The sequence below is a fragment of the Amphiprion ocellaris genome, chromosome 9 (assembly GCF_022539595.1).
Source record: "Amphiprion ocellaris isolate individual 3 ecotype Okinawa chromosome 9, ASM2253959v1, whole genome shotgun sequence".
Lineage (NCBI taxonomy): Eukaryota > Metazoa > Chordata > Actinopteri > Pomacentridae > Amphiprion > Amphiprion ocellaris.
Window position 1 is genome coordinate 4683505 of NC_072774.1, and position 25845 is coordinate 4709349.

The 25845-nt window shown below is 35.7% G+C and overlaps 2 protein-coding genes across 4 annotated transcripts; both read left to right on the forward strand.

The window, feature by feature from the left end:
• The first annotated feature begins 1803 nt into the window (after positions 1–1803).
• On the forward strand, positions 1804–19263 carry il6r (interleukin 6 receptor). 3 transcript variants are annotated; one of them, XM_055013991.1, is made up of 11 exons: positions 1804–2041; positions 3507–3611; positions 5416–5955; positions 7116–7239; positions 7986–8164; positions 8242–8411; positions 8513–8657; positions 14710–14747; positions 14826–14877; positions 15143–15248; positions 17107–19263. In XM_055013991.1, exons 1-11 carry the CDS (start codon positions 1960–1962, stop codon positions 17369–17371), a joined length of 1806 nt encoding a protein of 601 aa, XP_054869966.1. In that variant the 5' UTR covers positions 1804–1959; the 3' UTR covers positions 17372–19263. The 3 variants fall into 3 exon arrangements, with proteins under 3 accessions (XP_054869966.1, XP_023117626.3, XP_054869967.1); XM_023261858.3 differs by having other exon boundaries at positions 1805–2041; positions 15137–15248; XM_055013992.1 differs by lacking the exon at positions 3507–3611 and having other exon boundaries at positions 1807–2041; positions 15137–15248.
• A 723-nt stretch (positions 19264–19986) lies between these two features.
• Positions 19987–25714, forward strand: LOC111562999 (regulatory subunit of type II PKA R-subunit domain containing 1). Its single transcript, XM_023261859.3, has 4 exons — positions 19987–20159; positions 21226–21302; positions 22747–22793; positions 24123–25714. The coding sequence occupies exons 1-4, from the start codon at positions 20079–20081 to the stop codon at positions 24191–24193; spliced, it is 276 nt and encodes a 91-aa protein (XP_023117627.1). The 5' UTR covers positions 19987–20078; the 3' UTR covers positions 24194–25714.
• The last annotated feature ends 131 nt before the right edge of the window (positions 25715–25845 follow it).

The following is a 25845-nucleotide window of genomic DNA, read 5'->3' on the forward strand; positions in this document are numbered from 1 at the left end:
GCTCATATCAGGACAAGTTCTAGCAAATGAAAGAAGGTTTCATGTTTATATGGGCTCAAAAATGCTGATAAAAGTACTTGAAGACCAAATAAAGTTTAAATCGACTATAGCTATCACAATTTTAAAAGCATATTCTTGCGTTTGTTCATTACAATTTCTTCTATAACCAACTTTTGGCATCAGTATGATTGGATATGATCATAGCTTCAACAGCAAAACTACAAATCAAGAATGAAAAAATTTCTCACCTACACCTCTTAGAATTGGCTGTTTTTTTTTAAATCCACAATAACACTAGCATATTTACTAAAGCCATGCAAAATTTCACTTTCATATTATGAATATCGTCAGAGTTACAGGCCTTTGAAGTGCATAGCAGAACCAGGCTGTGGTAGGGTGGACGTCTGCCTCAGCCAGTCAGGGTGAGGCTAAAGAGGAGAGAAAACAGACAAAAAATAATAAATACGAGCAGAGAGGACAAAAACATGAACTACAAGAGAGATAAAACACAAAGTTAATGACATACAAAGGTGAAATATAAATGCATTAGGACTATGCATTCATCAGGGCTGCTGACACTCTAAAAATAATTCCGTCACTTTATTAAATGCATTTTTGAAAAATAAGAACTCTATTTTACTAATTTAGATAAATCTTTTAAATTGCAAACAATATTTTTGATGAGTTGTGTTGACATTATAGTCAGTAATTACATCAACGTAATACTGTGTGTAGGTTAAACTCAACTTCTTGTGTTAGTTAAATTAAAACAAAATTCAAGTTGTAGTAAATTGATTAAATTGCCTTGATAAAATTTTACTTGATAAGTAAATTTTTTTTCACCTTCATTTCAGGATTCCAAGTCCTTAAAAACTTGGGTTTATGCTGTTAACTATTAAGTTACAGGTAATTTAAAATATCACTATAATTCCACAAACTCAAAATAGTTTGTTGGTTGAACAAAACTTTATCAAAAGTTGTCACAATTCAAAAACAATGATGCCAACATTTGCACATTTTTTGCTGCACCTAAGCATCTGTAGGCTTCACATAATACAGAATAACTAATTATTCTTGTTCCAATTAATGGATAATCCTGCTTAAGACTTTCATGTAAACAGTAAAAATAGGTAATATTTGCATATTCTTATGAAAAATGGCATGGAGACTGAATTTGTTCTGTCAAAATGTGATATTTACACAACTGAAGCCACTTTTTTAAATTAATAAACTGATTTAAATGCTATTTAAAGATCAACTTAAAACCAGAAAAGATGAGATAATTGACTTTACTTACTGTATAAAACATTATAAAGCCATTTTTTGTCAATAAATTGATTAAAATGCTATTTAAAGGTCAATGAGGCCACTTGAAACCAAGAAAAAGAAAGAAAATGGACTTTACTGAGTGTACAAAGCACTATAAAGCCACTTTTTTTTTATTAATAAATTGATTTAAATGTTATTTAAAGGTCAATGAGGCCACTTTAAACAAAGAAAATAAAAGGAAACAGATTTCATTTAGTGTATAAAACACTATAAAGCCATTTTTTAAAATCAATAAACTGATTTAAATGCTATTTAAAGATCAATAAGGCCACATTAAACCAAGAAAATAAAAGAAAACTGACTTTATTGAGTGTATAAAAGACTAAAAAAAGCCCCTTTTTTTTAGTATGTCAGGTGTCAGAATAAGTGAATATTATATGAGCAGGTCTGTGTGGAGCTTTCTGGGGGTTTATTTTGACGCTGAGGAGGATTTCCTCTGTGTAACGGTGCTGAACAAGGGGAAGAGCGCAGGGATTTCACAATAACGGGTGTTTGGAGCTCAGAGCGGCCAGAGGAGCTTCGACCTTCCCGGAGAACGAAGCTCTCCGACGGTTAACAAACCTCCGATGGGAACCTCCGGCTCCAGCTGAAGGTCTGAGGACTCGGTAAAAATCCGGTTTAACGGCAGAAATGAGGCTTTTTCTGCTGCTGCTGGTCGCTCTGCGCGTCCCGGAGCTCCACGGGATCTTTGACGGAGTCTGTCCGAGAAAAGGTGAGTTAGTGAGAATACAGTTGATGAGTCATTTATTAACGTTAGAAATGCAAATAGTTGTTGAGTTTAGTGACAAAGAAGGATTAAATGTGCCAAATCACACAATTAAAACGCTGTTAGTTCATTTTTCAACGAACCATATGTAAATATCAGACTTCATATTCTATATCCCTATAAATCTATCATTATTATTATGATTTATTATTATTAGTATTAGTAGTAATATTAATATTGTTTTTATTACATTCTGTCAATAGGATCTTTTAGTTTGCACATTAACATATTTATTGGCAAACAGGGACACTTTGCTTAACCTGCAAAAAACAAGAAAGAGCAAAAAAATATAGGTATATTATTACTATTATCATCATCATCATTATTACTATTATTATCATTACGACTAGTAGCAGTAGTTGTTGTAGTTGTCGATATAGGAGTAACAGTAGTAGTTTTACTTATTCATTGGCAAATAAAGATGCACTTTGCTTAACCTGCAAAGAAAGAAAGAAAGAATGTATATGCATTATTATTATTATTAGTAGTAGTAGTAGTAGTAGTAGTAATTTCACTTTATTCTGTCAATAGGATCTGTAAGGTTGCACAGTAATTTATTTATTTATTTATTAACAAACTGAGGGACACTTTCCTTAACCTGAAAGAGTAAAAAAAAAAATATATATATAGGTATATTATGATGATGATGATGATGATGATGATGATGATGAGTACTACTACTAGTAGTTGTTGTTATAGGAGTAGTTGTAGGAATAGCAGTAGTATTTTTATTTATTTATTGACAAGCCATGAGGTGCACTTAACCTGAAAAAGAAAGAAAGAAAGAAAATATGTATATGCATCATTATTATTATTAGTAGTAGTAGTAGTTGTACTAGTAGGAGTATTTTCGGTTTATTCCGTCAATATGATCTGTGAGGTTGCACAGTAATTTATTGATTTATTGGTAAACTCTGAAGTGTACTTCGCTAAATTTGCAAATAATAATGACGAATGTATGTATACATTATTATTGTTATTGTGATTATTATTATTATTTTCATGTCAATGTGATCTGTGACGCTGCACATTAATTTACTTTCTGGCAAACTGTGAGGTGCTCTTTGCTTAACTTGCAAAGAATAGTACTATTACTACTATTACTACAACAACAATCATCATCATCATAATCATAAATATTATCATACTAAATTGTGAGGTGCACTTTTGCATAAAAAATACAATCACAATCACACACATATATGTAAACATGTATTAGATATAGAATAAATATGTATTATAGATAAAATTTGTAGGGTAGAATTATAAAGATTGTTATTTTTAAATATCAGTCTCTGAAACATAAACAAACAGGGTTTTAATTATGTTATTATATGACTTTAACCGGATAAAGTCTGCTTCCTTTGTAGTATTAAGTTTGTTGTTGTTGTTGTTTGTTTATTACTTTCAGCCAGGAGGAAGTACGTGTTTATGTCGCCATGTCTGTTGTTCTGGATTCAGGCTGTGACAACTGCTTTTATTTTGATGTCCATGAATATCTTATTTAAGTTTACAGGTTTATATTTTTCTTCATGTATTTAAGTACAAAGTCGGGCAAATTCAATTTAAAATAAATGAAAGCAAATGTAGGAAATTTAAAAGTCCAGTCAGTACACTGTAGCATGAGTGGATTTCTGCTTTCTCAGCCCAATCAGCTGCAGAGATTCTATTTCCCTTATTCTAATTCTCTGGAAACTGATAAGAAACTGGAAAGGAGGGACAAAGAGAGACAAACTATTAAACTATAGTATTTTTTAAATAAGAAATGATAAATTCTCTGATTGGAGCTTCTAAAATGTAAATATTTTATGGTTTCTTTCCTCCCCTGTGACAAAAACACAGAGGAGGAAAGAAACTGTCATCTTGGACTTTGGGAAACACTGATTTGTTCACTATAATCCGTCATATTATAGAGACAAACAGATTAATTGAACTCAGTTAACTTCAGAAATAATCAACCGATGAACTGCCATGAAAATAATCCACTCTAGATTGAATAAAACAAGGGAAAAAATGAGTCCTGACGTTAAGTAAGTCAAGGTCAGACAGGAGGTAAAAAACAAGAAGAACTCAGGCAGGTTAGAGCCGATTTCTGAGCAGAATCAGAAAATGTGGAAGATGAGGAGGATGAACGTCAGAAATGCAAATAAGTGAGAGAAAGAGGGGATAGAAAAGAGGTTTAATTTAGGATAGAAAAGGAACCGTGAAGGCGAGAGACGTATTAAAAGAGGAAGTTCAGGAGCAGTTTGGTTATGCAACATTACACTCTATCTGTACTGAGCCAAGTCGACTGAGACCAAAACTCAAGACGGAAGAAGCAAAGCAGTGCATGAACCTGCAGACATTCAGTTCACTCATACTCTGTATTGACTGATGACTGTTTAAACTGATAAGGCAGCTCCTTCCTTTTTACCTGCTGCTGTCAGACTTTACATCCAGCACCGCTCTTACTAGACCACTCACTGAAAAACTGTCCTTTTACTGCATTTAAAAACTCAATCTGTATTTTTATGGACAAATCTGTGCAAAATTAACACTTCTCCATCCATATTTCTACTCACTTAAGAATCTTAGCTGGCTCAAACTGCTCATTTTTACTTGTTTCACCATTTGCATTCAACTATTACAAAAGTTTAACAGCAAACTTTTAGCAGCAACTTTTTCTAAACATTAAAAAAGATCAGAAAATGCTTTAATTTTGAACTTCGCTCTGGTTGTTGTGGTTCTTTACATCAATAATTCTTGTCAACACAACAGGAAATACAGCTTTAATATCTATAATGGATCTATTTTTCTATATATACACTAGATTCTGTGCAATATCAGTATTTTTAAGGACAAATTTGTTAATTTTACCTCTTTCACAACTTTACTTCAACTATTTCTAAAGTTTGGTAGAAAACTTTTAGTAGAAACTTGTTTATTTTGACTCAAACATTACAAAATATTTGAAAATGCTTTAATTTTGAAATTCTCTCTGATTGTTATGGTTTTTAAATCAATATTTCTTGTCAACATGACAGAAAATATAGATTTAATATTGATAATGTGTCAGTATTTTTCTTCACATACTAGAATCTGTGCAATATCAGTATTTTTATGGACAAAACTCTTCAATGTAGACAAAACGTTTTCCTCTATCAGTATTTCTACTCCTGAAACAATCTGTGCATTATTATTATTTCCACACAAAGGATTTTTTTGTTTATTTTTCAACTGATATCGTTCAAAAAAGCAATTTTCCCCCTGTGGGATTGGTAAAAGTTTATCTTATCGTATGGTATTGAAGAAGTCATTTGTTTTTTTGCATTTCTGGGCAGATCCTCCTGCTGGTGCGCTGGTTTTACCTCCGGGCAGCGAGCTGTTTCTGACCTGCAGCGGTCACATAAAGGTGGACGGAGTAAAGGTCAGCCTGTCCAGAAACACATCGAACACCAGACAAAGCTTTCCGGGCGTCATCACAACAACTCAAAAAGTAATAAGCAACGGTGCAACTAAAACTTCAGAGGCTGCACCAGGAGAAAACAGAAGATTTACTGATCCTGGACACACAGATTCCCCTGATGTGGTTCATCCAACCAGCAGCAGAAGGCTGAAGGCTGACTCTGACTGGGAGGATGAAGAAATGGACTATGAGGATGAGGAAGGAGGAGGAAGGGTCACGAGAGGCATCAAATCGAGGCCTCAGTGGAAGTGGAATAAGAGCTTGGTGGGGTCAGGGGATAAAGACTGGGGAGATTTTACATTTGGAAGGAGTGGGGCGACTCTAACTCTGACCTCAGTCAGGCTGGAAGACTCGGGAAAATACAGCTGCCATCACAGAGGACGAGAAAAGTTCGCAGTGAAAGTTATTGTTGCAGGTGAGTTACAGCAATAAGTGGCGTCTCAGTTTAGTCTGAACCGATGAAGGAGAAAAGCAATCAGAAGTTGAAGTGATTGCAGGTAAACAGGTTTTAAATCAAAGCAAAAAGCATCAGGAAGATTTGAGTCCACCCACAGCACTGGCTAACATCACCTCCAAGTTCTAATAATGTTAGACAGAAAACTGCTCAAAGAATAATATTTATCATTTTAAATAATGTTCCTGTGAGGTTAAAACTGAGTCAGAACGTCTTAACTTTCAGAGGATGTTGTCAGATTATAATAATAAAAGGAAAGAACGTTCTCAAACCAACATTCAAGGCCTCAGAAAACAAAGCGTTTTATACAGCCTTCGTGTAATTTGCTTTATTAACAAAGGTAGAGCGTTTCTCCATGGCAACTGATGCTGTGGAGCGAGATCTCCATGGCAACTGATGCTGTGAGGCTAGATCTCCATGGTAACTGATGCTGTGGAGCTAGATCTCCATGGCAACTGATGCTGTGGAGCTAGATCTCCATGGTAACTGATGCTGTGGAGCTAGATCTCCATGGCAACTGATGCTGTGGAGCTAGATCTCCATGGCAACTGATGCTGTGAGGCTAGATCTCCATGGTAACTGATGCTGTGGAGCTAGATCTCCATGGCAACAGATGCTGTGGAGCTAGATCTCCATGGTAACTGATGCTGTGGAGCTAGATCTCCATGATAACTGATGCTGTGGAGCTAGATCTCCATGGTAACTGATGCTGTGGAGCTAGACCTCCATGGTAACTGATGCTGTGGAGCTATATCACCATGGCAACAGATGCTGTGGAGCTAGTCTGGTGCAGAGCAGAGTTTCTGATTTAAATCGGCTGCAATAAGTGTCTCCTTTTAACCAAAGCGTTTCCTTTCCGTTTTATGTGAACAAAGTTTGAAGCAGAAAGTCTGAGTTGACAAAGGAAGTTGATAAACATTTTTCACAGCATCTGCGTAGTCTCGATATAGCAGGAATTAAAACAAACGTGGGATTGTTAGCCAAATAGTTGAAGTTTTGTGTTGGAGATTGTGAATTTATGTCTGTTTTAAATGTCAGTTACTGATCGGTTTAGTCCCTGAGAGTCTAAATGAATGACTAATGAATGCATGGTAACGTTGAAAGTCTTCTTCATCTTTTAGAGCCTCTGGAAAGTCCCGTTCTGATCTGCTACAAAAGGTCACCCAGCAGCAAAATCCGCTGCGAAGGGAGACCTCAGAAGTCCGTCATTAAACAGCCTCGGTGTTCCCTCTTTCTGAGCAAAGGGTAAGAAACAGGAAGCCCCTCTATAAATATTTAGCTGAGACAATAGGAATGTGATTTAGTTGATGAACAGATCAAACAGCTGTGGGATCCACATGAAGCTGTTTTTTAGTATAACAGAATATTTTTTATCTGATTAATAGAAAAATCTGTCCACTCAAAATTAATAACTAAAGCTCATCTTAATATTTAAAATCTTTATTCTATCATCTAATTTCCACGTCGGCTGTGTAATGATCTCAGTTATATTAACAGAGCCTATTTGTCAGATCTGAAAAATACTGGACCTCAAATTCAGTTTACTTTATTCACTGTATGTCGTAGAAACTCTTCCTGAACCTGTGACTGAAAACTTAAAACGCTGGATTATTTTAACACGCATGCATAGAAAGATGCCTTCATTTATTAGTGGGATCATTAAAGTGTGAAAACTTTAGATGAGAAATCTGTATTTTGTTTTGTGAAACATTGAAATACGTTAAAAGTTGGAACATTTTCTCATCTTTTTTAAAACTGTTTTAGACTGCAAATTGAAAAGTAGCAGCCTAAAGTTTGTTATTAAAACTTTAGAAATAGCTTTAGAGTTTTTGAATGCATTATTTTATCTGTAATTAATTCATCGAAATTACCACATTAAAGCCCTATTTAAACATCAACTTAAAGGCATTCAGGCTCCTATAAATGCTTTTAAAATGACAAAAAAGAGGTGTAATAATACAAATGTCTCCATCTTTTTTTTGTCCTTTCAGTACGATAAAGAATTTCCGTCAGTTACCGTGCACGTACTCGTACCAGCATTCCCGCTGCTGGTGCGCTCTGGACCACGTGGACGACGACATACGAAGCCTCCACATGGCCTTCCTGTGTCTCACAAGCATCACGGGAAACGTCACCAGCAACCTGCTGCAGTTTACGCCGCTGAGAATCCGTACGTGTCGCCTCAGGTACGTCAGCATTAGTTTTAACTGGATTTAAACTCACCGTGTTCCTTTGTGTCCTCCACAGTGACTCCGGATCCTCCTTCAAATGTGTCCGTCCACCAGAAGGAAGGACAGCAGACGAAGATGGCGGTCACTTGGAATTTGCCGGCGTCCTGGAAGCAACAAGACAGCCACTATCACCTCAAATATGAGCTCAAATACCAACCTTCAAAGTCCTCGTTTTATAATGAACAGGTGCAGCGTCTGTGTATTTACTCAGTAATGTGGCCCGGAACTGTAAAACTGTCTGCAGGTTCAGCAGATGGAGATGATTGTGTGTCTGTATATCTGCACAGGTAAGAGAAATTGAAAACCGGCGCTCCTACACCATCACCGATGCAATGCCTGGCGTCGAGTACCAGATACAGCTCAGAGCGAAGGATGAGTTCGATGGTCGATGGAGCAACTGGAGTCCACCTTATTACGCCAGGAGCTGGACAAGTAAGTCAATAAAATGAAATATTTAGCTGACAGTAGGAGAGAGTTGGTTAATAGGAGCCAGTGTTTACTTGAGGTGTCGTTACAGTGGAGACAGGAAAGTAATGAATAATAATAAAACATCCACATACACTTCAGCATGTTGGACATCCCTGGGAATAATTGGTTTGGATCTAAAATAAACAGTTTTTAAAATCCTGCATTTAAAAAAAAAAACCCAGAGTGTTTTCTTGTCTCAATTTGCCCCCAGCAAGGGATAAATTGAACCTTTGGAAAAAATACATTGTGGTATATTGTGCCATCAATTATATTGAAGTAAAATTTAAAATGTTATGCCTCATATAAAACTATTTCAAAGCAAGACAAATTCAACATCAAATGGCCTCTTAAAAGTTGTATTTAAAGATAAAATGTTCAACTTTAAACTCCAGTTTCCTTCAATGAGGACCACATGACAAATTTTAGAACAAAATCATGTTCAAAATAAACAAACTTTACTGTCATTTTTACAAACTAGGCTAATATTGAACATATCGCTGTAGATTTGCAGTAATGGAATTATTTACCAGTAATCACAGGTGGCCCATCTTCTGGCTCAACTAACCCCAATGTCACCATTTTAACAAACATGCATTATCCAGACAGACAGTTCAGAGCTAACTTCATGCTAATCCTAAAGCTAATTCACTAACTCGTGTCAAATAGTCTCAGATGTCTCAATAACTGTTCAGACACAACACTCCTAAAACCATAAGCATGAAAAATTGACTTTGAACAACCACTAACTGTTTTGTTAACTAAAATGTGCTCACCTCTTACTCCATGTGCTCCTTCTCTTCACTGGGAGAGTATAACGGATACCTCTTCAGAGATAATTAGTCACAGGAACAACTTTATCCATGGTTTTCTAAAAACATGGGGATTCTCTCCAGTACTTCAAATGTGTATCCCTTCTGGCTTTTTGATTTTAAACACATAAAAGTGTTCATGTCTATAATCAAAGTCCATCTCTGGTCCTTAAAAACTCAAAGTTACATATTTAGTAGTTTTTCAATGAAAAATAATCTTTTCCCAGTTTAAAATGGTTTAGAGTTACAGCTATAGTCTAAAGTTTACATCGACTTGTAAAGAAAACATATATCATAGCAGTTTGGAATGTCCAATGACTTCTATGATTAAGAATTTTCATGATGGAATGACTGAAGCACACTAAAAACCATTATGCATTATAGTGCTTTCATAGATTTATTAAAGGTCTCCTGGAAATATGATTGGTGGGTCAAAAATATACATACAGAACTGTGTGGTTAAACATCCATTGGCCATTTTCATCTCAGTTTTTTGTTTCCATCCATAAGCTTCTGGTTTATCTTTGACTCCTCTGGACAGAACTGGTCCAGTTCAACTAAACCTGGTGTCTTTCTTATACTTTTTTTAATATTTAGACTTAAAACTGAAAAGTTGTAGCCAAAAGTTTGCTCATAAAACTTTAGAAACAGTTGAATGCAAGCACTAAAAGAAGTTGAAATGTCACGTTTATCCTTTAAGTGTGTAGATTGTCAGTCATCCATGTAAAAATAGTACTGAAAATTTCAGTAAAAGACAACTGGACTTCTTTCTTTTCGATTCTTGTTTCACCTTCATCCAAGAGTTTCAGGTATTTATTGTTACAACTAAGGGCGGGCGGGGAAACCTACAAACTAACCCAGAATAAACTAAACTACCAGAAGAGGTACTCATGGGAATCGGGAACTGAAACAAAGGGGGAAGGCAGACTTAGGAAATCCAGGAGCTGACAGAGACGAGACAGGAACAACAGGCTGGAGACAGAAACAGGGCTGGTGAGAAACCGGCAAAAGAACAGAGTCCATGTGGGGAAATCCAGGGAGGAAAACCTACAAGAGTGGGGGGATCTGAGTTTGGAGGTACTGAAGGAAATCCAAAAGGGATATCTGAGTCTATGAGAAGATGTGATTCTATGGTCCAGTGTGGAGAGAATGACTGAACCAGCTTATATACTGTGAATTACAAAGAGGTGAGTTGATTGAGCTGATTAGAGAGAAGACAGACAGGAAGAAGGAGTGTCAAGTCCACCTATCTTTCCCTTCAAAGGAAGCGAGGTCAACTCAATTCGAGTTTCCAACTCAAACTTTTATTTTCCTTTTAGTTGGTTGGTCGTATTATTGCAATAGGTTGTAAACCTTTAAAGACAGAGAAACAAAGTGAACACCATCAAACACAGAACCAAAAAGTTGACATATTAACCATTTAAATGAATCAATCACTTAAGCCTTTTAAAGCAAATAAAGAATAACCTATTTTTTATTAAGTGTCCACATTTTAAGCCTTTTAAATTGAATAACGAATAATCAACATTTTAGTAAAGTTTAGTAAAGTTTTAACATTTAACAGAACATATATATATATTCTATATTTTTACTTTACTTAAACTCAAAATGAAATATCTTAATTCAAACTCATTTGACATAAAATCAATGAAGTAAATGCTGCAGTGCTTTCATTAACTAGTCACACAGCAGTTAACATAAACTTGACCATATCAAGAAACATTTCAAACCACCAAGAAAGCAGATAAACCTTTCAGCAACCACTGGCATCTTTGGACTGAATCCATGATTGGAGTTGGATCTCCTTTGTTCTTTCCTTGTGTCTTTCTCCTCTGAAGACTGTTTGTCTAAATGAGTGAGCTTCCCCCAGTCCTTCCCAGGTGCTCTAAATCAGTGATGACTGATCAGGTGTCAAGCACCTCTTTGCTGCTACCGGTGCATTCTGGGAAGTGTAGTACTTAGTCCCATGTCCTGAGATTCAGCTCAACAAGGAGGACGAAAGAGACAAAGTGTGAGGAGAAGAGGGACCGGAGCAGGAATCATGACACAAAGTGTGCGTGGTTGTGAAACTGCTTGGGGAGGATCTCAGGACTGCATTATATGTAGATGATAAGTGGTACTTGAAGAACCAAAACAGACGTCCAGTTGACTTCAGTTGATGCTCTCAGGTTCTTCTGGTTTCTGTCCAGAAGTTTCTGGTTTATCTTTGACTCTTCTGGACAGAATTGGTGCAATTCAACTGAATTTGTCGTCTTTCTGACTCAGACTTGTTCCTTCATCAGTCCACAGGTTTTTGATGGGTTTCAGGACTTTGTAGAGACCAGTCTAAAACCTTCATTCTAGCCTGATTGTAACCGTTTCTTTACCATGCCTGATGTGTGTTTGGGCTCATTGTCTTGTTGAGACATCCAACTCTGTCAGCCAGATCAACCTTCTGCTCATGATTTTAGGTTTTCCTGCAGGTAATCCTCCATCTTCATTATTCCATTTACTTTATGTAAAGCTCCAGTTCTACAGAGCATAATACTGCCACCACCATGCTTGATGGTAGGTTTGGTGTTCTTGGGGTTAAAGGCCTCAACTTCTCTCTTACAAACATATTTCTGCTCATTGTGGCCAATTTTTGTCTTATCTGACTGAAGGTTTTCCTCCAGAAGGCCTATATTTATGGGAAAATGTTCAGTAAAAATGGATGATTATACTAAAAAGAGTGTATCGGCTCACCAAGACAATGTAAAACAACTCTGTGCTACACAATGTTGGAATTGTTTGAACTGGAAACTGGTTCTGAAGCTAAATAGTGACACACAAAGTTCAACCCTGCAAGCAGAGAGTTGGTTCCTGACGTTTTTTATTCTGAATCTGTGTTTTTTATGCGGCAGTTCAAGGTGGATGTAGTCAGCCATGGTGTTGACTGTTTGTTTAGTTCATGATGTGTCTTCCAGCATATAAAAAACACTATACGGCCATGTTAACAAGCTAAAAACAGGTCTTCAAGTGGACCTGTAAATCCTAACTTCATGATCCGCCTGGACCCAGACAAAAGTAGTCATGACAACCTGAGGAGGTTGTTCTAATGTTTCCTTCCCGGCATGAAGACGCTAAGCACATAAACATCCCTTCATGTGGACTTTTATCTCCTCTAGCTTCTCTTCCTCTTTGAATAAGTTTATTTTTTTGTGCGCAGCATGCACTCACACATTTATAAAGAGGACATTTATTTTTATAAAGTTCATGAACCATAATAAGTCCCATTTAAAATGAAAGTGACATACGCTCTCACAGTTTCTGACATGAAAGTGAAACCTGTTTGAGGTCATTATTGTTTCGATTTGAGTCAGAGTTGCAAGTATGCAGATTTTTTTTTTTAATCTTTGGAGCATAAAGACTTTGTTACTAGTATTTATGCTAAGCAAGGCTAACTGTCCTCTGATTTAGCTTCACATTTAAGGTACAAACATAAAAGAGGTGCAGGTCATCTATAAGGCAAGAACACTAATACTCACCCACATGTGAAACTGTGGGTGAGTATTAGTATTCGTACTGTTTAAGTGGTGTCCTGGTGGTTTGGTGGTTTAAGAAGTTGCATGAGCTGTAATCATCACTTCCCCAGTTTGTTCCATGTCGTCCAGATTCTCTCATTTCCAGCCACTTCTCTGGTGTCTGTTGTCAAAATAAAAGCAGGAAAAGCAGCAACTCTGGTTTGTTTTTGGCATATTTGTGATTGGTTTACCACTGTATCATTGAGTGCACTTTTATTAGGATAACAGTAATTGTAGATTATGAGGATACACTGGAAACAAATTCAGCATCTTACTTAAAGGATTCTTCAGCTCATTTTTCTGGATTTAAGATCATTACTGAACAAGTACTGAATATTTTGCTCCCTACAAACCTACGCTGGACTGTGACTTATTTTTAAAAAAATTCTACCTTACAAATCTCAAACTTTTATTCCAAAGAGGTTCTGCAAAGGCTAAATTGTCTGATTCAATAAAATGCCTTGAATGCAACAGTAAGGTAATTGACATTTTCTCTTTTTTTACTGTACATATCTACCTAAACGATAAGTGGTCCTCAATTTTTTTCGGCTTGTGGCTAATTAGCGCTCTAAATCCTTCCATTTAAAAAAAAAAATCACCAAAATGACATATTTTTTTATCCTGAAACTGTAACAAAAACTCAAAAAATCATCAGAATTTCAACTTTGCAACAGTCATCAGCGACATGCTGTTCTGTTTGGAAAATTAACAAATTCTATGCGTAAAATTGTGACATTAAAATCACTTTATTCTACATGACTCATTCTAAAATTCACCAAAAATAAACCATTTGCACCACATTTTGTAGCGAACAAATAAGTTCTACTCTCTTCAACAGTCGCACTCCAGAAATTCAAAGAGATTTAGAGCAAATACAACGTAATCAATCAATAAAATAAATGAGGCATGGCTCAAAACTAGTAAACACAGGAGCAAGTTGATGGAAGATGCATTCAGCATGGTGAAATGTCTTTCTACGGTCAATGTGCAAGAGTAAAAAACACCAATTTTATAGTAGTTTTAAAAGATTTCAAGGGTTAAATATCTATACTGTTTGGAGCGACCATTTTTCCCAATATTGGTAACACCTGTGGACTCTTGAAATACTTAAAAAACCTGAAATACATGATGATTCCAATTAAAGTTTTGTAAGGCAAATTCAAATAAATAAGCAGACAGAAAAAGTTTGAGGAAATACTTAAATATCTGTAGTATGTAGAGCCATCATTTGGACACTAAAAAAATACAAATTAAACTTTTTTCAATTTGTGCGAAATAAATAATCAAAGAAATTCAACTTTTTGTGACTTATGGCATTCTAAGCTATAAACAGCTGCACAAAAACATTTCTGACTTCTTTCTACTTCTATTCATGCTTGTTCTGTTTCCATAGAGGCGCAGGATTTTAAATTACAGTGAAAAATGAGCCCAAGACGAGGAAAAATGTGACAGGAGCAAAAGAAAAATGCTTAGTTTTAAGTTTAGTTATTGTTTGCACAAGTGTCCTTTTAGTGGTCCAAAATGATCCAACAATTGTCAAGAAAAGGTGCAAAAAGAAAAGAAAATCTAAAAACTCCACATGATGTTGTGTATTTCTGTTTATGTCTGGATTAAAGCAGTCTGTTATGGGTGATGATAACATGTTTTCTCTCTTTTCTGTTCAAGCTGCAAGCACACTGATGGACGATCTGAGCACCACAATGGTACGAGTCTTTAGATGATTTATGTTTTCACTCACTTTTAATTTTCATGCTAATGCTGTCTTTCTCTTTTCCTGACAGCTATCTGACACGATCGAAGGCACAGGTTCTGGTGCAGAATGGGAGTTTGAAGGTGAGACAGTAAAATATTCTGTCTAATTTTGTGTCTGAAGAGAGGGAACTCCTAAAATGTTGCAGAAATGCCGCTGAAAATCCCCCTTTTTGCCCCGCTGGGATTAAACAGGAAACCATGTCACCATAATAACTGAGGCTCAGCAACGAAACAGGCCACAGGAGACACGGCTGTCCACACCGACAACATGTTCAGTTACACCCAAACATGTTACTGCATGTTATTTCATCTTTTCTCATCTTTTCTTTTTTTTTTTAAGAAACAGTTTCCCCGACTGAACCAGGCTTTGCCATGGAGGTGTCTCATCATGTTCTCTGGATCTTTGCTGTATTTGCCTTCTTCTGCATCATTTTGGGTGCTTACATTTTCAGGTACAGTCAGATCTGTCTCTAAAATGTGAATTTACTCTAATATAGAAAATATTTCCTGCTCTACAACAAAAATGAATACATTTGTTACATGAGTTAAATAAAAAATTACTCATAGTCCTGCCAAAATTTGATTTACAGTGAAGATTTGGGTTTCTTCTGGCTGGAAATGACATGAACAAGTGATACAAATAGAAAAATAAAGTTAAAAACTTGTTTTTTTCCCCCACATTTTTATGTCTAAAATTACTCTCAATCAACGTCAAAGTCTTTCTTTTCCTCCACATCAGTAGTTCTAGTGTCTAACAGTGTTTCTGCAGGTCTCCACTGGGATTTAGTTCCTCCAAGTGTCCATCTCCAGCTCTTTGAAGGCTTCCTCTCCATCACTCTGCTCTTCAGTTCCTCCACACATTCTGGATGGATTCAGGTCTGGACTCTGGCTGGGACGCTCCAACATCTTCTCATTGTTTTCTCTTCACCATTTCTTCACCACATCGGCTCCATGTTTCACATCATTGTCTTGTTGGAAGCTCCAATGCTGCCCAAGGAGCAGTTTTTCTGCAGACTTCCTGATGTTCTCCTCCACAATCTCCATGTTTCCTCTTTTCTCATGATGCCGTTTCCTTCAGACATGACTTGTAACTGAGCAGTAAGTGAGTAGAGAAGTGCTGCAGGTCCAGCTGAGCTTTAGTGTGTCTGTCTTGGAGAAGTGGAGTCCTCCTTGGTCTGATCCATGGAGACCAGCCTTGTTGTTGGTCTGATGGAGTGTCTGATGGACATGTTGCTACCAGAACTGCTCACATTCATCAGGATGCTCTTGGTGCTGATCCTTGGATTCTTCTTGTCCTCTACCATTCTTCCAGTGCAGGGCTCACATCTGTCTTCCTAGCAGCCCTTTGACATGTTTCACAGTGTGGAACTCCTTGGACTTTTTCATCAGGCTTCAAACTGTGGACACTGGACCTGGAAAACACTCTGATTTGACTTTATAGACTTTAAACTTCTTACGAGCAGCATCAGTGTGCAAGTTGAGGTCCTACAATTCTACAGTTTCATTTAGCAGATGGTTTTATCCAAAGTGACACATATCTAAGCATAAATACAACACAAGCAAGGATCTAGTCAGGAGAAAACAAGCTGGATAAGTGCCATAAAACGAGTCCTCACTGAGCTCTTTGGTTTCAGTCATGACTTGTAGCTGACTAAAGAACTACTGCATCAAGTGTTCTCACTTTATAGCGTATTAGAATGCTCTAGAACATGGTTGAACTTAGCAGGAGCAATTCATGGAGTATGAATAGGTTTGAACATGTCATTTTTAGTTAAAAGTTTTAAAACATAAATTTAAAAAAAAAAAAAAATCATCATTGACATGTGTTTTATCACATGTTTGTGTCATTTCCAGCTAAAATAAACCTGTTGGTGACATAAATCTAAATTTCGCACAAATAACTGGGTTTAGCTGTATTTTATAATTCATATGTTAAAAATTTTCACAGTATTTTACAATAATACACTCTAGAACATGATATAAATTACCAGGAATGTTTGGAATAGGATAGAAGCTGCATTTTCTCCTAAATTAGCAACAATTTCAAGGGATTTGAATTATATTTGACATGGTATTTCTTGTAGAAATGTAAAATTCAAGGCACAGGTATTGTTAAAATTCATCATTAACAGCTCGAACACAATATTTTGCTGTCTTTTCTCATTTGTTTTACGTCATTTACAGTCAGAAGGAAGCTATTAGTCGATTTAAAATCAGTATAAGTCAGTATGTTGCAGGGCTGCATCCTAGATTTCAAGCCTCAGCAAATATTTTTGGTCAACTTCTTCATTTGAGCCTCTCTTTTTTCAGACACAGGGACAGGTTCATGTCTAAACTCCACAACCACAGCATCATCGTTCGCTACCATGACTCATCTCCTCCTCCCACTTTGGCTCCGGCGGCTCCAGAAGTTCAGGTCCTGATGACGTTTTCTCCGCCGATTCGCAAGGAACAAGCGGGAAGTGACGCAGAAGAAGGAGAAGAAGAAGAAAATGAGGAAGAAGAGACCGCGAGGGAGGCGATGGACTCCATGCACTTCAACAACACCAGTTACTTCTTGCTGCAGAGGGAGTGAAGCTCGCCCAGAAAAGGGGAAAAAACAGCCAAAAACTGTCTTGTTGTTGGGATATTTGCTACTTCAGAGCCAGTGTTACAGATGATAAGATGGAAAAAGACTTTTCTAATGAGCTTCTGTTGGATGGAAGCTCAAGAAAAACTTCTATAGTCTGTCCCTTGAACGCTCTAACTCTATCTCAAGTGTAAAATACCTCATAAAGACTTTATTTTTTTGTGTTAAGAGTTGTCTTTTAGCTTCTCTGTCCTTCACCTGTGGCAATTTAACATGTTTCAACTGTAGACTACATGTAGGCCTCATAGTCGGCCGGTTTCTAGCACAAAACCTCATGTTCCGTTTGTATATATTACTAAAGTTTAGCAAGTATCATGTCTTGTTTTTTTCAGTTTCTACATGTTCTTCAGTGTAAGTACTTGCAGGGGACACATTCAGCAGGAAGTCTGGGTTCTCCTTCAGGATATTTTTAGTGTAAAACACTTAACTTGCAGCATTTTGGTGAAATTTTATTCACCAATTTGTGACTTTTCTGCATCAATTTATGATGAAAATGGTGGAAAGTTCAGGCGAACTCAAAAAATATGGGCTCTCAGGCATTCTGTATCGCTTTCTGTGGGATTTTATGCACCATTTTGTGCCTTTTCTGCATCAGTTTGAGGTGAAAATGGTGAAAAATTCAGCTGAAATTAAAAATCTAATGAAATCTAATGACTTTATAAAGGCTGTCAGACATTCTGTATTGCTTTCTGGTGAATTTTATGCATCAATTTATGTCTTTTCTGCCTCAGTTTTAGGTGAAAATAGTGGAACATTCGGGTGAACTACAAAAACAACGGAATATAATGGCTTTATGAATGCTCTTGGGCATTCTGTACTGCATCGTGGTGAATTTAAGGCACCACTTAGTGCATTTTCTGCATCAATTTGTGGAGGAAATGGTGGAAAAAGCAGCTGAATTAAGACTATAATGGAATATAATGGCTTTATTAAGGCTCTAAGACATTCTGTATTGCATTCTAGTGAATATTTTTGCATTAATTTGTGACTTCTCTGTAAAGATTTTAGGTGGAAATGATGGAAAAGTCAGGTGAAATTCAAATATAATGGGATATAATGGCTTTATAAAGGATATCAGGCATTCTGCATTGCTTTCTGGTGAATTTTATGCGGTAAACTATGACTTTTCTGCAAAGATTTTAGGTGGAAATGGTGGAAAGTTCTGCTGAATTTAAAGGTATAATGGAATATAATGGCTTTATCAAGGCTCTCAGACATTCTGTATTGCATTCTGGTGAATTTTATGCACCAATTTGTGCCTTTTATGCATCAGTTTGTGGGGGAAGTAGTGGAAGGATCAGATGAAAATCATGGCTGTATAAAGGCTCTGAGGCATTCTGTACCATTTTCTGTGAAATTTCATGCACCAATTTGTGCCTTTTTTGCATCAATTTATATTTTATTGTCTTTATTTATTGTGGAATAAACACAGACTTCAAATGCCAGCTAATAAATGTAAAATATAACAGAATGTAATGCAGTGAAACTTCTCCTGTAGATTAACTTTCCTCATTAAATGTACTTCCTGATGAGTCACCACACGGAGATAGCTGTTTTTTTCAGAATAAAAGTCCTCTATTTTTTTTTTTTTTTTATGTTTTTACTGGGTTGGAAGATAAATGCAGATGTTTCTTAATTAATTAGGCTGAAAATCTACATCTATGTTGAAAGTCAAAAACAAGCTAGAGTTTCATGTGTTTTCTGTGGTTTAATTGTTATATTTATGATGGTTTCTGGGAATATTAACTGATGTGTCATGTGTCGTCAGATGCTTCATCAACTTTATCCCAAGGCTTTGTCTTTAAAAGAAATTCTTGTATTAAAAATTGTTTAAGATATGAGTTTTGTGGTTTGAAGTTTTGTGTGAGAAATGTATATTTTTAAGTAAATTACCTCTTAGCAAGCATATCTGCAGCCGCATTCCAGCCCAGAAAGAAGGAACAGAGAATTAATACGGCTGCCAAAAGTTCGGATATGTGATTTGATAAATAGAAGACTTTTAAATCAATAAAAGTCAATAATTATAAAGCATGTTTTAAACAACAACTGTTGTACCAATAGAGTTTAAACATTACCATCAAGACTCTACAGTTTTGGTTATTATGCAAATTCATCAAAGTATTTTGAATTTCGCTGTTAAAACCCTACAATAATACAGAAAACACAAGTTCACTTGAGTAATTTATATATTAAATAAACTAAATAAATAACATAAATTAACTAGAAGAGTAAAAAGTTAAGATAAGGAACTTAAAATGTTATATTGGCACAGAAATTGAATAATTAAAAAATTTACAACCACTATCTTGGTTTCCTGTTCTTGAAATATGACAGAAAATGTAAAAAAAATAAGTTTCTTTATCAAGCCCTGAACACTGACATTTATTTGTCATGACTTTGTGAAATTATTTCAGCTTTAAATGCAGATTAATATGATTTATTGACAGAAATGAGCAGTTTTATTGTTCTCTTTTTTTGGCCTCTGCTGCCACCTGGCGGTTACAGCCGTTAACTGCTGTTGGTCGTTTCCACGGCAACAGTTTGTTGTCATACTTCAGACTCTCGTCAGGATCAGCTGCTGGTTTCTTTTCCTTCTATTTTCAGTCACTTTCTACCGAAGATAAATAACCTGAGGGACATTTTTAACCTCATCATGGATGGAAAAGGCGTTTTCACCAAACTGGATGTTGGAGTTTTAAGCGCTGAGCAGCTGAAGAAGCTCAAACAGTTTAAGGTAAAAATCAACCACAAAACCACACAAACTGCAGCTGGATTTATGTGTCTGTGTGTAAATTAACCTCTGCTAACAGTGGCATAAATACTGAATATCTGGGAATTAGGGATTTAAATGTCATGTGTCCAAATTTATGACTAAATTAAGTCAAAAATTGGTTTATTTTACAGAAATAAATCAAGTTTTCTGCTGCATTAAAGCAATTTTTAAATTAATTCTGGATATTGGTGACATTTTATGCATGCATTAATCACCTGTGACTCCTTGCTCTGCATTAATCAATTAATTAATTAATTTAGTGATAATTACAGTCGAAATCACTGTGAGCTTTATGCTGAGAAACTGGAATTATTTATTCATAAGGTCCTTTCACTCACTTATGTTAATTTATTACTGCAAATGATTGGATTACACTGTTTTTACTGAGCTTGGAAATATTTCTTACCCACATAATTCTGCAAAAAAAATCTGAATAATCTAAAACTCGGCTCATTTTTATCGTATTGGTTTTTTATTGAGATTAGAATAATTTCTTGCTCACTTTGCACGTTAAACCTGGAAAAAAAAATCATATCATCTAAAATTATACTCATTTTTGTCCTGTATGTCCTTTAATTTAATCTTATTTTGCCTGTAGCTGCTCTTGTTTTACTCAATTTATTTGTTAAATTGAATTTTAAATGATTTTATTAATATTTATCATTTCAACTATTTTACTATTATTTTTATTGTCATTTTTACTCAAGTTTCTTTTTTTTTGGGCATTTTTTTTTGTGTGTCTAATTCTTTTATTTTCTCATGTTTTTATTTATTTCTTAATTTTTTTTGTCCTCAATTGCACTCCAGGGCACTTTGGACACTTTGTTTCTTTAATTCTATTTCTTTATATTATATTTTAGCTTTTAAATTCTTTATTCCAGTCTTTTTCACGACACCTATGGTAGGGTGTCACCTTCCATTTCATTGTACGTGTACAATGACAATAAAGACATTTTATTAATATTATTGGAAATGAGGCCTTTAAATAAAAGCTGAACGAATGAATTAATTTTATTCTGACTCTCAGATCAAGACGAGAATTGAGAATGAGAAATATCTGAGGTCTCATCCAGAGGTCGAGGTGCTGATCGGCGACTTTCTGAGGTTTGATCATTTTTACTTGATTTAAAAGAAAGTCAGTCGGCAGAGGAGGAAGAAATTAAACTAAAAAACACCACAAACTACTTCAAATCATGCATTTAAATTTAGATTCAAGCAAAAGTACAAACATGGCAGCGTCAAAATATACTTTAAGTACCAAAAGTAAAAGTTTTCATTGCATAAAATGATTTATTTCAGAATCATTTCTATTATTAGATTATTATTTTTGATGCATGACCCTCAGGGGCTAATAAAACTTCATGTTAACCTTTAATATAATATAGAATCATATTTGTTTCTTGTTTATCTTTAGTATTGTTAAAATAAATTTGCAAAATTACAAAAGTTGTCCAAAAAAATGTAGTAAAAAGTCCAATATTTTTACTTAAACTGTAGTGGAGAAGAAGTATAAGACAGCAGAAAGCAGAAATACTCAAGCAAAGTACAAGTAACTCAAAATGACAGAGTAAACACAAAGTAGAGTGCATGAAAAAATACTATATATTAGGCCTAATTGAAATATGAGCATCTGAGATATAACAGAACAGAAAGCCACAACAATTATACGCTATAAAATGTAAAAATTAAATAAGATTTGCCCATTATATATCACAATAACACTCTATCAGTATTTCTATTCATCAATAATCTGTGTAATACCACTGATGTGTGCAACAATGACATTTTTAGAACCAATACTTATGTATATTTTGGTTTATTTTTATTAAAAGTTTGCACCATCTTTGCTGCTGTAACTCTGCAAATTTCCCCACTGTGGGATAAATAAAGGGTTTTCTTCTCATTTTATCTTATCTTTTATAACATAAATACGCTCAAATATAACTTTATTTATCCCCAAGGAAATTCTTGAATTTGAACTATCTTCAGGTGCCCTGTTCTACTGGTGTAGATGCAAGTGAAAACTGCTGCTTTTAGTTTAATTTTACCTTTAAATTAGGAGATTTTTATTTGTTTATTTCTAATGATAATAAAAGACCTGAAATATTTGTTGCTCTACATGTTTACTGCATACAACGTATTACATAAACATCACACATGAACCGTACATCTCCCAATATCCTTAAAAAACACAAGAATGTGGCGTTTAATTTAATAAAATGCAATAATTTGTATTTTTAAATAAATTTAATCCAATAAAAGCCTGTGTATGGAAAAATTACATTAAATTTTTCAGAGTTTTTCTTCATGTCTGTGCTTTCAGGGACAAATTCTTCCTACTGTTCCTGCTTTAGCTCCATACCTGTGTTGCTCTTTAGTTAATGCTTCCTTTAGTTGCAGCTTTGTGTAAAAAATCTGCCTCTGTTGTGTGATATTTTTAACATCTGACATAACAACATGCAGGTATTATTCTGATAGTATAATATGTCAGTGCAGTTGTATAGACACTATTCTGTATTATACTGTGTTTTCCGTCCTCCTCCCACAGAGTCTTGCTCCTGAAACGGCCGACTGACGTCCGTGAGTTTGCAGCTGGTGAGATGTTTGCATTGCAAAAACATGGCGCCTTGTTCATTTTACTGCTGTGTTTACCGCGTTGATCTGAACTAACCCCTAAATCTGCAGGTATTTCAGGACTTAACATAGGAAAATAAATGCTTGGTGACATACTTTACAGCAAAAAAAAAAAGAGCCAAGATTGATGGAACAAACAGGATTGATGACAGTTTAGGGACAACAGGGAGGAAGAGATGCGTTGTTGGTTTGTGTTTTTCTGTCTGCAATATATTTGAATGATGCCAGCCTCATCTTTTACCCTTCTGAATACCAAAACCTGTCACTGGGTTTGAAAGGCAAGTTATCTTTTTAAAAAAATACCCCAAATTACTACTTTGAATTTCACGTGACTTTTCCCTAAACAAGAAAGTATAAAAAACTGAAAGAATTGTCTGATTTTCAGCATTCAGGTGATCCTAGAACTATGTGTGATGTTCCGTTCCTTTGGGAAAATTAACCAAATTTAAGTTAAAAATCAGAACATTTCATCTAAATCACTTTATTCTACATGTCTCATTTTTTAAAAAATGCACCAGACTCTGTTAAAAAAAGTAACTTTTGTGCACCTAAGTGCTACTGAGAAACCACAGCTCCCTTAGATGTGACCTTCATTCACAAATTCTGAAGCTTCTCAGCTGAACTGCAGGCAGTGTTTCCACAGAGCAGAGAAGATATGACAAGAGAGGAAAATAAAAACATACTGGATCCATAAAATAAATGCAGCATGGCTCAAAAGCAGTAAACAGAGGAGCAAGTTGTTGGAGATACATCCAGCATGGTGAAACATCTTTCTATACTGCAGAGTAGTGTGGAAAAAATAGTCTGTAGTGGCTGTAAACATGTAAATAGTCAAATATTTATAGAATGTAGAGGCGATATTTTTTTCTTCCTAGTATTGGTTACACTTAAGGACACTTGTTGAACATGTTGATTCCAGGTTTTTTCAACTATTTTAATGTAATAATCAAAGAATTTCAACCTGCGTCTTTCCTTTCTTGGCAGTTTATGAGATTTTAACTGTATTATACAGGGAGAAACAAACATTTTTGAGCTCTCTGTATTTCTAATCATGGTTGCTCTGTTTCCATAGACATGCAGGACTTTGAAAAATGAGAAAACAGTGAGTAAAAATGTGACAGAAGCAAAAAAAAAACCTGCCAGAAAGTGGAGTTCGGAGGGTTAAATGAGAGAAATTCATACCAAGATAATAACCAATGGGGATCCAATTAAATACTGTAAACACACACACAAAAGCAATCTCACACACTAACAAGCCTCATTATATTTTTGTGTTTTTTTGCTTTTTAGATCACTTCACAAACCCAAACCTTCACGAGACCATCAGCCCCAAAGCGGAAAGAAGCAGCAATGTGGAGTAAAACACATCTGACAGCTTCATCTATGGACATTTGGTGTGTTTTTGCAGCTGTAATGATGCTGATAAGTTTGTGTCCAGGAAGCAGAATAACAGGGAGGACAGTAGCAGCCTTTTCCTGATTACATTCATTGAGAAGCAGACGTCCTGAGGGTATAACATGGTCACATGCATGACTGTAAACGGGCTAATTAAAGGCTTTAATTGTGTCCATTTACTGTTGCCGAGCGGATGTACTGGACTCATTAATCTCATATCTGCTCAGCTGCATGGATTAAAGCTGCTGTCCGCAGATATCTGACAATATATTCTGCTCTTCTCTCCGTGTTCTGAGCCCCCTTTACTGAATTAAAATAGCCTTCAAAAGCACAAAATTAACCTACTTCTCACTTGATTTATTACCTCAGCAAACATTTTTCTAATGAGTTTATTGTCTCAATGCCCAGTTGCAAGACTTATTAAATACAGCATGATGTTGATTTAGTAAATTATGGTCTAATTCAGAGGAAAATAGACGATAAAGCAGGGCATGTGTGAGCTCTCAAGTCAGATATATGCCTCTGTTATTAGGTTTGGTTTCAAAAAAGCAAGATAGTGACAGATATATTTAGTTTTTTTTAACCTTTTTGTAAAGCTGAGATCTTAAGCCTGCATTCTTTCTAACAGCCAGCAGGGGGCAACTAATCTGGTTGCAGAAACAAGTCTGATTGTATAGAAATCTGAGAAAATTACTACTTCTCACTTGATTTATTATCTCAGTAAACATTTTTCTAATGAGTTCATGTTCGCAACACTTAGTTTTAAGACTTTTTAAAAACAGTATTATGTTAATTTGGTAAATTATGGTCACATCTCAAAGAAAATAGACAATAAAGTAGTGGATGTGCATAGTTACCCAGTTAGATTCACCCTTCTCTTCAAAAGTGCAAGATAAAAACAGCCAAATGATATGAAAACATTGACTAAACTCAGAGAAAAGACTCCTACAAACAGGTGGAAGCGACAAACTAAACTTCAGCTGGATTACATTCAGTATGTCTTTTCCTCACATAATAATGAAAATTTTCAGTGCCACAGTCACACATTAGAGGAAAGATTTCACTAATGACTCCTTTATTTATTTTGGAAAACATTAGGTGCCTTAACATTCAAATGTGCTTGTTGCTGCTGCTTTATGAGCTGTCTGCACGCAGGATGTAAACAGAGCTTTTAGCGTGTGGTTAGCTTTGTTTGTTTGTGTCGGTAACTCGATCCTGATTGTGCAGCATTAAGGCGTGGTGTTTGGAGATTATACACCCAATTATTGTCCTCAGCTCGCATTCAAGACTGTGTGACCGGAGTATTAATTGTGACAACATGACCACAAAAATGAATGAAACTACTTATTCCTATTCTGTCCTTTATGACGCTTTGATCCATTGTGATTAGAATAAGAGCTGCAGTTTTATCTGCGCTGAGAACAGGATGATCAAATGATTTCAGTGTTGACATGAGAGTCCATCGATTAAAATCTGACATGGCTTCAGTCTGCTGGTTTTGTTGTTTCTGTCCCTTTCACAGACACACACACACACACACACATACACACAGACACACACAGACACACACACACACTGTTGTCGTCATGCCGTGATGCACCTGCTTTGACTGAGTCCA

Bases quoted from the DNA above. Each gene is read 5' to 3' on its own strand.
- il6r (XM_023261858.3), top strand. From the start codon at position 1,960: ATGAGGCTTTTTCTGCTGCTGCTGGTCGCTCTGCGCGTCCCGGAGCTC. The intron at 5,956-7,115 runs GTGAGTTACAGC...TTCATCTTTTAG, and splicing joins AGTGAAAGTTATTGTTGCAG to AGCCTCTGGAAAGTCCCGTT. The intron at 8,165-8,241 runs GTACGTGTCGCC...TGTCCTCCACAG, and splicing joins GTTTACGCCGCTGAGAATCC to TGACTCCGGATCCTCCTTCA.
- LOC111562999 (XM_023261859.3), top strand. From the start codon at position 20,079: ATGGATGGAAAAGGCGTTTTCACCAAACTGGATGTTGGAGTTTTAAGC. The intron at 20,160-21,225 runs GTAAAAATCAAC...TCTGACTCTCAG, and splicing joins AGAAGCTCAAACAGTTTAAG to ATCAAGACGAGAATTGAGAA. The intron at 21,303-22,746 runs GTTTGATCATTT...CTCCTCCCACAG, and splicing joins CTGATCGGCGACTTTCTGAG to AGTCTTGCTCCTGAAACGGC.